This window comes from Scyliorhinus torazame, chromosome 5 (genome assembly GCF_047496885.1).
Source record: "Scyliorhinus torazame isolate Kashiwa2021f chromosome 5, sScyTor2.1, whole genome shotgun sequence".
NCBI classification, from domain to species: Eukaryota; Metazoa; Chordata; class Chondrichthyes; order Carcharhiniformes; family Scyliorhinidae; genus Scyliorhinus; species Scyliorhinus torazame.
In genome coordinates this window covers 110,115,929-110,128,418 of record NC_092711.1, presented here as the reverse complement: position 1 = coordinate 110,128,418, position 12,490 = coordinate 110,115,929, and the positions used below count along the sequence as shown (strand labels likewise).

Below are 12,490 nucleotides of genomic sequence, written 5' to 3'. Positions count from 1 at the left end.
ATGGTCAGCAGGAGTAAAAGGGAATTGAGTTTGGACAATTGGAGGCTTGGAAGAAATACTGAATTAGAACGATCCACAAGATGGATACAGGCGAAGGGAGAGCTGGAGAATCTTCAAATCCAAGCGCGATCTGTCACTTTAATGAATTGTATTTAGTCTTATTTGCTGGTAAATTAAAGTCGCCAGAGCCCCAGATGACCAGAGGCTGCTTTCCTCTTTGAGGGGGAGAGCTGACTGGTGGTGATTTAACCTGAGGATCACCACACCTCGGGCGAGGGGTCAGATTGCGAAGGCGGGGCCTTCATGAATAACCTCAGCCAGTGTCGTGGTTCCCCAGGACGGCAATTCGTTTACACCGATTAAAACAGAGAGTCTGAGCAGCAATCTTCCAAGCAGTAGACTTTATTCACCTAGAACAAGAGAATAAAATCGGGATGTCCGGAACAATCCGATGAGCCCTCAGGCTTACAGTCTTTTTATGTACATTTCAGCTCCGTATCTCAAGATTCTTATCTTTCTTATCTTACTTTACAGCCGGACCTTGCTTTGGCCACCATTGTTTTTAGTTGACTTTTATCTGTCTTATTCAAGATTGGTCGCTTCCTTTTTCCTCTCTTTGTCTCTTAAACCATGGTGGTTATAACTCTTGCCCTTATCTACACTTCTCTACTTGTGCAACAATCGTGGTTTAGCTGACTTAGGCCGAATGTGTGGAAACACCTGCTCACTTTATTCTCTCTTTTTTATTATGGTCAACTACTAAAGTGAGCCACTGAGCAGTATTCATTGTTCCCCCAAGTGACTATTGTTTGCCTTCGTTAATTAGTGACTGCTATACTACTTTTCTGGGTCTTCTGCTTTGATCATATCAACTATACTTGATTACATTAGGTCATCTATTCTATGTTTGATTACGTTAGGTCACACGAGGTTACTCTAAATTACATTAGGTTACATAGGTTACATACCCATTTCACTACTCACCTAAATCTGCTTTATCATTTCACTAAAACCTATGATTCTGAATTCCATACCTAGCTCATACAATATCCAGTACAAATTCCCAACATGTCCCCCCTTTGAGGCTATTTCCTAGCCTCATCTCAATTACCAAGCTCAAATAACCCCCTCGCTTGATCCCATTCGCATTTTTATTTTAATCACTCTTTGCAGGCAATGTGGAGGAGCCGAATACTTTGGTCAGGGATCAATGCCCCTGTTCTAACTTTATCATAATGTGTTTATCCAGGTTCTGATTCTTGGGTTGCTCCCCCAGATTGCCTGCTCCTGACAGTCATCAGCCAAAAACCTTCCCACCCTTGTCGAGGGAAGGGAAAAAGACTGATTCCTGTGTACAGACTAAGTTCTCTTGGTCCCCCGCGGATTTCAGCAAGGTGCTTATCGTTGTCACCAGACGATCTTCCACTATCGTAGTTAGTTTACAGAGTGACGAGTTTCAACTTCGACCAAGGTCATGGTAAATTCACTCAGCGGGGGCGGCTCAAAGTTTCCCCATTCCTCTGTTTTTCCTTTTGAGCGAGAATTGCGTATCACCCGAGTCACCATCTGCCGTGCTGCCACCCTGGTAAGGAAGGATCTCAGGACGGGTAGAAAGCAACAAAATATTAATCCCAGAATGATTAGTGATGTGATTGCTACAGCTCCAGCCTTGGCAAACCATGCCCCCCATCTTCCGAACATTCTATCCAGCCAACTCCATACCCCCTGTCCAAACCCAGCATTTTCTTTCATTTCTTTCGCAAGATTCTTTAACTTATTCATGGCTTGTGTAAATGACCCCTCTGGACTAGTGTTATTAGGGATAAATGTGCAACACTGATCCCCAAACATAACACACACACCTCCTTTTTCTGCCAGGAGCCAATCTAATGCCTGTCGATTTTGCCACGCCATTTTGCTGGTCGCATCCAACTGCTCTCCCAAGGCCGCCAGGGCAGCATTTGAATAATTAATAAACCTCTGCTGATTATAATAGATGTAATTGATCCACTCAGTATTCTTGTTGGGTGTGATCCAAAAAAGGATGGATTCAAACCCCGCGGCTATTTCACTCCTAGCTTTGAACTCATTCGGGATGCCTCGGGGCTGTCCAATTGCGTCCATTTGTATGTTAGGGTCAAGGGTATATGCCCTCTTAATTCTTTGTGATTTAATGCCGTTTTCCACCGGCAGTATCACAGTGCTCTGGGCCAGCATAACTCGGGCACATAGTCCCTTCCAATCCAGTGGTAATCGAGCCAGCAGCCCTTTTTCCGGGCCACAAAGCCACCAGAGATCGGCCAGTTGATTTACTTGATTTTCTAATAGATAAGGAGCGGGTGGCATTCCCCCTGTCCGGGCGGGAACAGCAGGGTTGAGCAGACTACGGATGTCGGATATATCCCAAATCCTTTCACACTGTCCTGTGTAGTTTCCCAAACTACTTCCCGTGCTGCCTTCCCTCCAATAGCAATCTTGGATTTGTAAGTTGGGCTCCACCCTCCATTCCTCTGGGGCCGCGTCCATTGCCGTCTTTGGCCATATTGGACAATCTTGGGCCACATGGTAGGTGCGCTTTTTTGCCCCAGCACGCAGGATACATAGGAATTGACACCTCGGCATTTTCCCCTTACAAAGGTTATCACATGTGGATCCTGAACAGTTTATCGTCTCATACGTGTAAGTCTGATTCTTATGCGTATATGTCTGTGTGTATGTGTTATATGTACGGCAATTTTCCATTTTCCATTTTAGCAGCATGGTCCAACAGTCTCCTGATCCCCACGGTATATCAGCTACTTGGGTGCGTGGTCTTTCCGCCGCACATATCACACAGTCTTTCCCATCACTGTTTTTCTTACCAGTATACTCAGCCCATTTCCACCAGATGTTTTTCTGTGCTTTCTCCCACATATTATCTGTGCTCACTGACCGTTTACGTCTTGCTTGTCTTAATACTCCACCTTCCTGATTCTGCACCCTTATGTCCTCTGCATCCCACTTTCCTTTGTTACGGGTCAAGGAAGTCCTCGAAGGAAATAGTTTCCAAGTCCCAGGTGGGGAACGAGGCCCCCTCCCTGTTCTCACCTCCCCCGGCACCTTGACTAACAGGCCCAGGCTGGGCATTTGTATCATCAGCCAGCTCATGCACAGAACTACTTTCATCATCCTCTACTCTTTCTGTTCTACTTTGGCTCTGTTCCTCCTCCCCACGATTCTCCCCGTGTATTTCTATCTCTTCCTCGCTGCTACTTCTATCCGCACTGCCACTGTCTTCAATCTCCCTTCTCTCCCCTACCCCTGTTATCGTTCTGGTACAATGGTTCAAGTGATACCACAGTGTACTGCCTTCTACTTGCAACGCCGTGGGAGACACTTTGGTGACTTCAAACGGTCCTTCTCGTCTCGGTTCGTTCCAACGTCTCCGGAACTTCCTGATGTATACTTGATCTCCAAGTTTGATCTGGTGTTCCGTTGCAGGGCTCTCCTCCTCCTTGGCCTTTTCCTGTTCAAATATAGTTCTATGTATAATAGTTAATTGTCGTACATACTCCCTTGCGTCCTGATCTAAACATTCCAGCGCGGGGCCCCCTGCTCCCCTGATCTTTGGTACCGGCATTACTCTTCCTGTCATCATTTCATGTGGGCTCAAATGTGTGATTCTGTTTTCCTGGCTCCTGTATTGCATTAGAGCCAATGGCAGAGCATCCATCCAGTTTTTTCCTGTCTCGCTGCAAATTTTGCTTATTTTAGCCTTAAGGGTCCCGTTTGCTCTCTCCACCATTCCTTGGGATTGAGGATGATACACACATCCAAACTTCTGTTTTATCCGGAGCGCTGAGAGCGTCTCTCTCAGTGCCCTTCCTATAAAAGCAGATCCATTATCTGAACTTAATTGCATGGGTATGCCAAATCTTGGGATAATTTCTTTTGACAGGAAGTTAATCACCGTTCCAGATCCTTGATCTTTGGATGGTGTTGCTTCTATCCATCTGCTGAATCTATCAATAATCACTAGCATGTATCTTTTCCCCCTCACCACCTTTCCCATATCCACATAGTCCATGCATAGATGTTGAAATGGTCCTTCGGGAATGGGTATATGCCCTATTGGGGCAGTAATGCCCTTCCTGATATTATTCTGAGCACACACCTCACACTGACTTAATATGTAGTCAATTGAGTTTTGCAGGTATGGTGACCAGAATCCTTCCTTCTTGATCTTTCTAGCCACCTCTCCTCTTGCACAGTGGTCCACTCCATGTGCTTCGCTGATTAGTATGGTTAGTAATGATGTGGGTGCTATGACCAATCCCTCCCCATTTCTCCATATTTTGTCATGTTGTCCCTGTATTGCTCCTCTATCTTTCCACATTGTCTTTTCAGCTACAGGGGCTTCCTCCTGTAACTGTGCCACATCGTCTAATGTGATTTGAGGTTCGATATTCCCCACACCTGGCCCTGGGTGTGGCCTTGCTATTTCTACTGGGGCCATCGTAGCCTCAATGCATCCTGACGCTTCTTTAGCTGCCTTGTCGGCCTTGTTGTTTCCCTGTGTGATGCTATCCGTTCCCTTTTTATGTGCCTGACACTTAATTATGGCTAATTCTCTTGGACCCATCATGGCCCTTATTAAAGCCCTGATTTGACCTTCGTGGTGTATTGGTCCTCCTCCACTTTTCATAAATCCCCTTTGCTTCCATATTGCCCCAAACAGGTGGCAGACCCCGTGGGCATAGGCCGAATCAGTATAAATTTCCACCGCTTCCCCGTTTGCTAACTCGCATGCTCTGGTCAGTGCTTCAAGCTCCGCTAACTGGGCTGAGCATGGCTGCTCACATTCTTTTGCCTCTATTACCTCAAATGATTCCCCTCTCTGTTCAACTACTGCATAGCCAGCATGATTTCCCCTATGATCCCTATAACACGAACCATCAACGTACAACGTCCTCTTCTCTTCTGTGCTTAATCTATCTGCCTTCAAGTCTTTCCTCAGTTTCATAAACACTCTTGTCTCTCTTACACACTCATGCTCCTCTCCCTCATGTGGTAATGGCATATAGTCAGCTGGGTTGGCCCTATTACACTTCACTATCGTAATGTCCGGGAATGTGGTCAGCATTTGAAAATGATGAATTCTAGCCGGCGTCAGAACAAACTTCCCTTTTTCAATCAATTCAGCTACCTTATGGTACACATGTATGTTTATCGGATATCCCATTGTGACTGTAGCTGCCTTTTCGTACGCCCACCAAGCTGCTGCCAGGCCTTGATAGCACGGAGGATATCCCATTGCTACGTCGTCTAGCTTGGTACTGTAATATGCTACAGCCTGCCTTCGTCTACCCTTGCAATTTTCCTGCGTTAGCACTGCTGTAGCAAATCCGGCTTCTCTGTTACTCACAAATAAGTCAAAGGGTTTGTCATAGGTCGGTAAAGCCAATGCTGGTGCCTGTGCCATTTCTTTCTTTATATTCTCAAATGCGTCTGAAGCATCTTTATCCCATCTTATTTTGGTTCTTAATTCTTCGCACCCTGCCTCCTTCATTACCTTTCGTAGTGCCTGCGTTTTTTCCGCATAGCTTTCCACCCATTCTGAACTGAATCCTGTCATTCCCAAAATTGTCATCATTTGTCCCACCGTCTGTGGTTTCGGAACTTTTAGTACAGCTTCTATCTGCTGAGAAGCTAGCCCCTTCTGCCCTGCTGATATTTCTCTTCCCAAGTACTCTACTTTTTTCTGGCACAGCTGCAGCTTTTTCCTGGATACTTTATGGCCCCCTTCTGCTAGTCTTTCCAATAGTTTTAAACTATCCTTCCTGCATTGTTCTTGTGTTTCTGTGCATAATAATAAATCATCCACATATTGTATCAGTGTTCCTTCCAACTGTACTCCTTTTAAATCTGCTCTCAACACCTGATTGAATACATGTGGGGAGTGTTTAAATCCTTGGGGCATCCTATTGTATGTGTATTGTTTCCCCTCGAACGTAAATGCAAAAAGATACTGACTTTCTTGAGCTAACGGCACACTAAAAAATGCCGAACATAGGTCTATCACAGTAAACCATCTACTTTCAGGTGGTATATTTGTCAACAAGGTGTAAGGGTTTGGAACCTCTACTGGCATATCTTCCACTACCTCATTAATTGCTCTGAGGTCATGCACCAATCTCCATTTTTCTCCGTCCGCCTTCTTTACCGGTAGCAGCGGTGTATTACACCTGCTCCGGGTTTCTTTTAATACCCCTGCTTCTATCAATCCCTTAATCGTTCCTCTAATTCCTTCAATTGCTTCTGTCTTGATTGGGTATTGCGGCCTATAAGGCCCCTGGCGTCCTGTCTTTAATCTGACTTCAACTGGATTAGCGGTTTTGACCCTCCCTACATCCGTGTCCTGTCTGGACCACAACTCCTGCGGGAGGGAGTTCAAATCCTGCTCTAAACTCTCTCTCCACTCCAGTTCCTGTTTCTCAATTTGCACTCCTATTGTTATTTGCTTTGGTTTCCCAAGCATCTTAACATCCAAAATTATTTTCATCATTTGTTCATCGCTGGACGTCCAAATATCCACATTGTCTGTCTGGACAAATTCCAAGTCTTGTGCTCTCAACACCATTGGTCCTAGGTCTTTTGATCTATATCCCGGATTCACTTTCAATGTGACATGTGGCTCCGCTCCAGATACAGAGAACCATTTGTCAACCCATTCATTCCTAACGATTGTGAGGGCCGCTCCCTCTAGTCCGATTAAAACACTTCCTGACTTTATTTCCTGTTCTCGTCCCGCCTCCCTTTCCCATTTCTCCTGTACCTCAGGTTCCTGCTTTTCATCAAATATCATTGTACTGTGTAATTCTGTTCTTGGCCATTTGGCTTGTGGAACCCAGGCGTCTATAAGTTTTCCCCAAACTTCCCATATCTGTGTTTTAACTTGTTCCTCTATATCTCCCAACCAATATACATTAACCCTTTCTTTTCCTGGTATTTCAAGTGAATACATCCCCATCAAATCAATTCCTTGTTCAGTGCATTCCAATTTCAGTCCTAGACCTAGGATTGCATCCCTTCCCAATAGATTTAAAGGAGTTTTATCACATACTAAAATAGGTACATGGGTAGTCTTATTTCCAATGGTAACAGGCACCGGCGTCGTCATTCGAGCTAATGTTACTTTCCCCGAGAACCCCACAGTTTTTACAAACTGGTTTGACAATGGTAAGTGATCCGCATATTTCGTTTGTATGCACGTACATGTGGCGCCGGTGTCTATCATCATGGGGATCTCGATCCCTCCTACTCTAACGTTAACTATAGGTTCCTGCTCTGCGGTTTCTGTTATTTGTACGTACTGTCCTACCATTTTGGGGTTCTCTGGGCCTCCCTATGGGGGACTCTGATGGTTTACCGGCCCTTGAAACATCGGGATGCTGTTCGGCGACACTTGGATCAGTTGCTGGCCTGTCTGCTGCTGGTTTTCTCCCTGCCTGTGGGAATTCCGCGGGCAATTCCTTTTTATGTGCCCTGCCTCCCCGCACCCCCAACACACACCTGAAGGGCCAGGCAATGGTCCCTGTCTCGGAGTCTGATGATTAACCTGTCCCTGTCCTCTCTGATTCTGATAGGGTGGCCTACCACCTCCCTGTCCTTTCCCATTTCTATTCCAGTCAGTCTGACTTTGCAGGGCGTATGGGTTTTGATAATTTAGGCCATAGGCTTCTGGGTTCATGGACAGTGGGAAGGCAGAAATGTTATAGGTTATGATGGGCCGGCCTCCATCTCCGCTCCCCCCTATTATTGGTGCAGGTATTTCCTCTGACTTTTGCTCCACCATCATCGGTGCTATTTTTCTGGGTACGAGATCCTCTTTTGCCTTTATCTTATCCTTGCTTTTGATCTCCTCCAACTGTGCCTGAAGGAGTTTACGTTGTATCTCCTTCAGCTGTTTGTCTGCATTCTTTTCATCTTTGCGATGTCTTTCTACTGCATGGGCAACATAATCCACAAACTCTCGGTAGCTTTTTGAGTCCAAGCCCACTACTTCCTCCAGTCTTGTCTTAGCTGAGGCTGGCAAGCCCTCTAGGATTGCAGCCCGGAACATGGAGTTGGTCAGCGGGTCTATTAGAATGTCCCTTTCCGTGTCCCTTCTCCATCTTTTTAATTGCTTTTCCACATACACAGCTGCATTCTCCTCCTCACCCAATGGCTCTCCCCTTAGGGTTTTTACATCCATTCGGTTGGGGTATATATCCCGCAGTGCCTGCCACATGTCGTGGCGATACGGGTCCATGAGTGTCCCATCTACCTCTGGGTCATAAGCTGCGGTCGGGATGCCAGCACGTCTCATTACTTCCGCCATTTGGTCCATTCCTAGCACCTTTGTCAGGAGAGCTTTGATGTCGCCCAGTGCCATCCTTTTTCCCACCATTCCTGCCTCCAACTGTCCAATCCACCTTCCAGCTCCATCCAAAATATTGGGTAATTCATTAATTAAACTAGGCAAATCCTGACCTGACCAAGGGATATACTGCAGTCTGCCACCCTTCAGAATCACCGGGAGCATCCTTTTCTCTCTCCTATCCTCAGCTGGAAACTTCACAGGTTTGTGTTTTTTCCGCGTTGATTTTCTTTGTTCCCCTAACACTGATTGTCCCCCTTCGTCTTCACTACTCTCTTCTGTCTCTCCTTCCATCTTTCCCTCTATTCTATTTTTCTCTGGGTGCTTCCACATCCATGCTTTCCCCAATCTTCGTCTGTCTGCCCCTTTGTGCACTTCCCAGCATATTTCCTCTCTTTCTTTTTCCTCTCTGTTCACTCCGACTCTCTTTCCTTCTATTTTTCCCTGTGGTGTCTCACTTCCACACTCGGAGGGATCATCTTCTGCTCTCCACTCATATTCTTTTCTAACATTCTTTCCTTTCCCTTCTCGTTCCTTATCCACTTTCATTACCTTCTTTGCCCATTTCAAAAGTTCTACCATATTTACTTCTTCCTCCAACTCCTTTCTCCTTTGGCTCAGCCCATCCAAATCCTCTTCTGTTTTCCTAGCCGCTTCTTCTATACCTTGTCTCTTTTCTCTCTCCCTTTGTGCCCATTCTTCCTTCGTCATCTGTTCTATGTTATATTCTCCCTCAAAATTCATTGTGCCTGATATAACTGGGTACAGTCCCGTAGAGCTCTGTTCCCCTAAGTATGGGGGCGGGGCTACGTTTGGATCTTCCAATTCTGCTTTTTCCTGAAGTTGCACTGGCATCTGCATCCTATCTCCCTTCCATACCCTTCTTCTCTCTTTCCCCTCTCTTTCGAATAGTGCTAGTATCTCTAACTCCTTTTCTCGCTTCTCCCTTCTTTTGCTCGACCTATCCTTAATTTTATAGTTCTTTATCATTCCCTTCTGGTCCCCACACCTCTCTGTGTCCCATGTGCCTTCCTCCGGCCACTGCGTATTGGTCTTACTTGTTCTTTTGGCCCACTTTTTAGAGACGTGTTCTATATCTCCCCTGAGGGCTGGGAACTTATCCCCTAATATCTCCACTGGTGTTTTAACTTTGTGTGCCATTACTCGTCTTTTCGGACTACTGTCACAATTTTTATCACTTAATCTGTCAGAGTTAGGTATCACAGTGATTATTACTCGCTGTATCGCTTTTCCGTGCTCAGTCCCCTGTTTACCTTTCTTTTGGGTTTCCCTTGCCAATATCTGTAACTCTAACCGGGGTCCCGATATCCACTTCCCCGTAGTCCCCTGTCCCGGCACTATCTTCCTCTCCCGGGCTATAGGGTAGTAGGTTTTCACTTGCTCGTCTATGTGTACAGAAACCCTGTATCGGTCGGATTCCTTTATTAATTTCTCTAGAGTTTCCAATTTTATTTCGTCTATCCAATTCCTATCGGCTATTCCTTCCCAGTTTACATACGGCCACTCATTCTTTATCTCCTCTAAGTTAGTTATATGTGTAATCTTTTTCCAATCCAGTGTTGCTTCCGTTTTTGTTATTATCCTTTTTAATCCCCTGACCTTTTTCTTCTCAACCGGTTGTACCAATCTCGCCACCAGGCGGTTTCGTCAGTGTAATCTTTCCAAGTTGTTAGTTATTACTCTACCTGTGTTCCGACTCTCCCTCTTATTTCTGTCCTCCACGCCGCTACCTCAGACTAGTTTGTTCAAATTGGTCGTTTACTTCCTCTATTCTAGCTGCTAATCCCCTTCTCTGGGTTAGATTCCACTCCTGTGCTTTTGACTACCGTATTAGGTCAGAGAGCGATCTCTCACTGATCTCTCTCCCTCTCGGTTGACGTCCCTTACCCGAGGCCCTGGGTAGGTTTGGACTGGCAGATTTTCCCACACTTACTCTCTTCTGGGCAAGTCGTAACCTGAAAACCCGCTCCAAACCGCTTGACTTAACCTAATTGCATTACTTTAGCGTTCGGCCTTTTTCCCGTCTCACTTTTTACCCATTCACAGACAATACAGTATTCTCAGCGCGCTTTTGCATGCAAAGCTCTACTCTTCAGATCAGACTCAGTCTCTCAAAATATTTTACACAATTTAGTTTTACCTATGCAGGATATCTTTTGGGTTGGGGAGATCCAGGACCAGCAGAGAGCCGGGTGCGCCGGGCCTCGAGATCCCTTTTCCGACAACAAGGATTTACATGCAATACAAATCTGCTTACCTTGCTGTCAGAATGCCGGCTTTGGGATGTCCAGCCCCGGTCGGACCTCCGCCTCCGCCACTCCTTCCAGATGCTTTTCTGGGCGATCTCTCACCAACCCTGCTCGCAGCGCCAATTTTGTCGTGGTTCCCCAGGACGACAATTCGTTTACACCGATTAAAACAGAGAGTCTGAGCAGCAATCTTCCAAGCAGTAGACTTTATTCACCTAGCACAAGAGAATAAAATCGGGATGTCCGGAACAATCCGATGAGCCCTCAGGCTTACAGTCTTTTTATGTACATTTCAGCTCCGTATCTCAAGATTCTTATCTCTCTTATCTTACTTTACAGCCGGACCTTGCTTTGGCCACCATTGTTTTTAGTTGACTTTTATCTGTCTTATTCAAGATTGGTCGCTTCCTTTTTCCTCTCTTTGTCTCTTAAACCATGGTGGTTATAACTCTTGCCCTTATCTACACTTCTCTACTTGTGCAACAATCGTGGTTTAGCTGACTTAGGCCGAATGTGTGGAAACACCTGCTCACTTTATTCTCTCTTTTTTATTATGGTCAACTACTAAAGTGAGCCACTGAGCAGTATTCATTGTTCCCCCAAGTGACTATTGTTTGCCTTCGTTAATCAGTGACTGCTATACTACTTTTCTGGGTCTTCTGCTTTGATCATATCAACTATACTTGATTACATTAGGTCATCTATTCTATGTTTGATTACGTTAGGTCACACGAGGTTACTCTAAATTACATTAGGTTACATAGGTTACATACTCATTTCACTACTCACCTAAATCTGCTTTATCATTTCACTAAAACCTATGATTCTGAATTCCATACCTAGCTCATACAATATCCAGTACAAATTCCCAACAGAAATCACCAGGAATGTGGGATTTGATCTCCAGGGTTAGGTTGGAGAAACAGGGCTCGTTCAGGCCCTATTGAAGCAATCTCTCCTCCTAGGACAGTCCGGCAACCTCCCTATCAGCCGATTGACCCTCCGCTGCACTCCCTCTCTGGCAACTATATCCTTCCATGGTAGGGAGACCAAAAACTGTACACAGTACTCCAGGTGTGGTCTCACCAAGGCCCAGTATAACTGCAGTAAGACTTCTCCACTTCTGAACTCAAATCCCTCTTGCAATGAAGGCCAACATATCATTGGTCTTCTTAACTGCTTGCTGCACCCCCCTCTCCACTTTCAGCGACTGGTGTACAAGCTCCATTTGACCATCCACATTGCCCAACATATCACTGTTTAAATACGACTCTTTCCTTCAGTTATTGTTTGACACTAACTTGGACAACTGTCCGAATTGTCTCAGTGTTGTGCTCACATAAAATGGCCACAGTTAAGTAACTTAAAATGGCTGACTGCTGATCGTGGATTTGTTTAGACAGATTCCCAGAGAGAGAGATAGAGAGTTGCAGAGGCAGAGAAGATGGGGAGACTAACAGAATACATTAATTCAAGATTCAGAATCTCCATCAAACACTGTTAGCCAAAGTACATCATGGGGTTAGATACAGATTACACATCCCTATAAACTGTCCCCAACAAACCCTCCCAGGGCAGCTACAGTACCATGGAATATACAGAGTAAAGCTTCCTCTACACTGTCCCCATCAAACACTCCCCAGGACAGGTACAGCACGGGGTTAGATACAGAGTAAGGCTCCCTCTACATTCTCCCCATCAAACACTCCCAGGACAGGAACAGCACGGGGTTAGATACAGAGTAAAGCTGCCTCTACACTGTCCACATCAAACACTCCCAGGGCAGATACAGTACGATGATATATTCGGACTAAAGCTCCCT

General features: G+C 45.5%; 1 protein-coding gene across 4 annotated transcripts; it reads right to left on the bottom strand.

Moving 5' to 3' along the window:
• Positions 1–570: 570 nt before the first annotated feature.
• LOC140419416 (uncharacterized) lies at positions 571–11,543 on the bottom strand. 4 transcript variants are annotated; one of them, XM_072503296.1, is made up of 2 exons: positions 11,508–11,543; positions 571–3,505 (listed from the first exon to the last, which is right to left on the bottom strand). In XM_072503296.1, exon 2 carries the CDS (start codon positions 3,166–3,168, stop codon positions 1,435–1,437), a length of 1,734 nt encoding a protein of 577 aa, XP_072359397.1. In that variant the 5' UTR covers positions 3,169–3,505; positions 11,508–11,543; the 3' UTR covers positions 571–1,434. The 4 variants fall into 4 exon arrangements, with proteins under 4 accessions (XP_072359397.1, XP_072359399.1, XP_072359396.1 ...); XM_072503298.1 differs by having other exon boundaries at positions 11,458–11,539; XM_072503295.1 differs by lacking the exon at positions 11,508–11,543 and adding an exon at positions 10,677–11,444.
• Between the last annotated feature and the right edge of the window lie 947 nt (positions 11,544–12,490).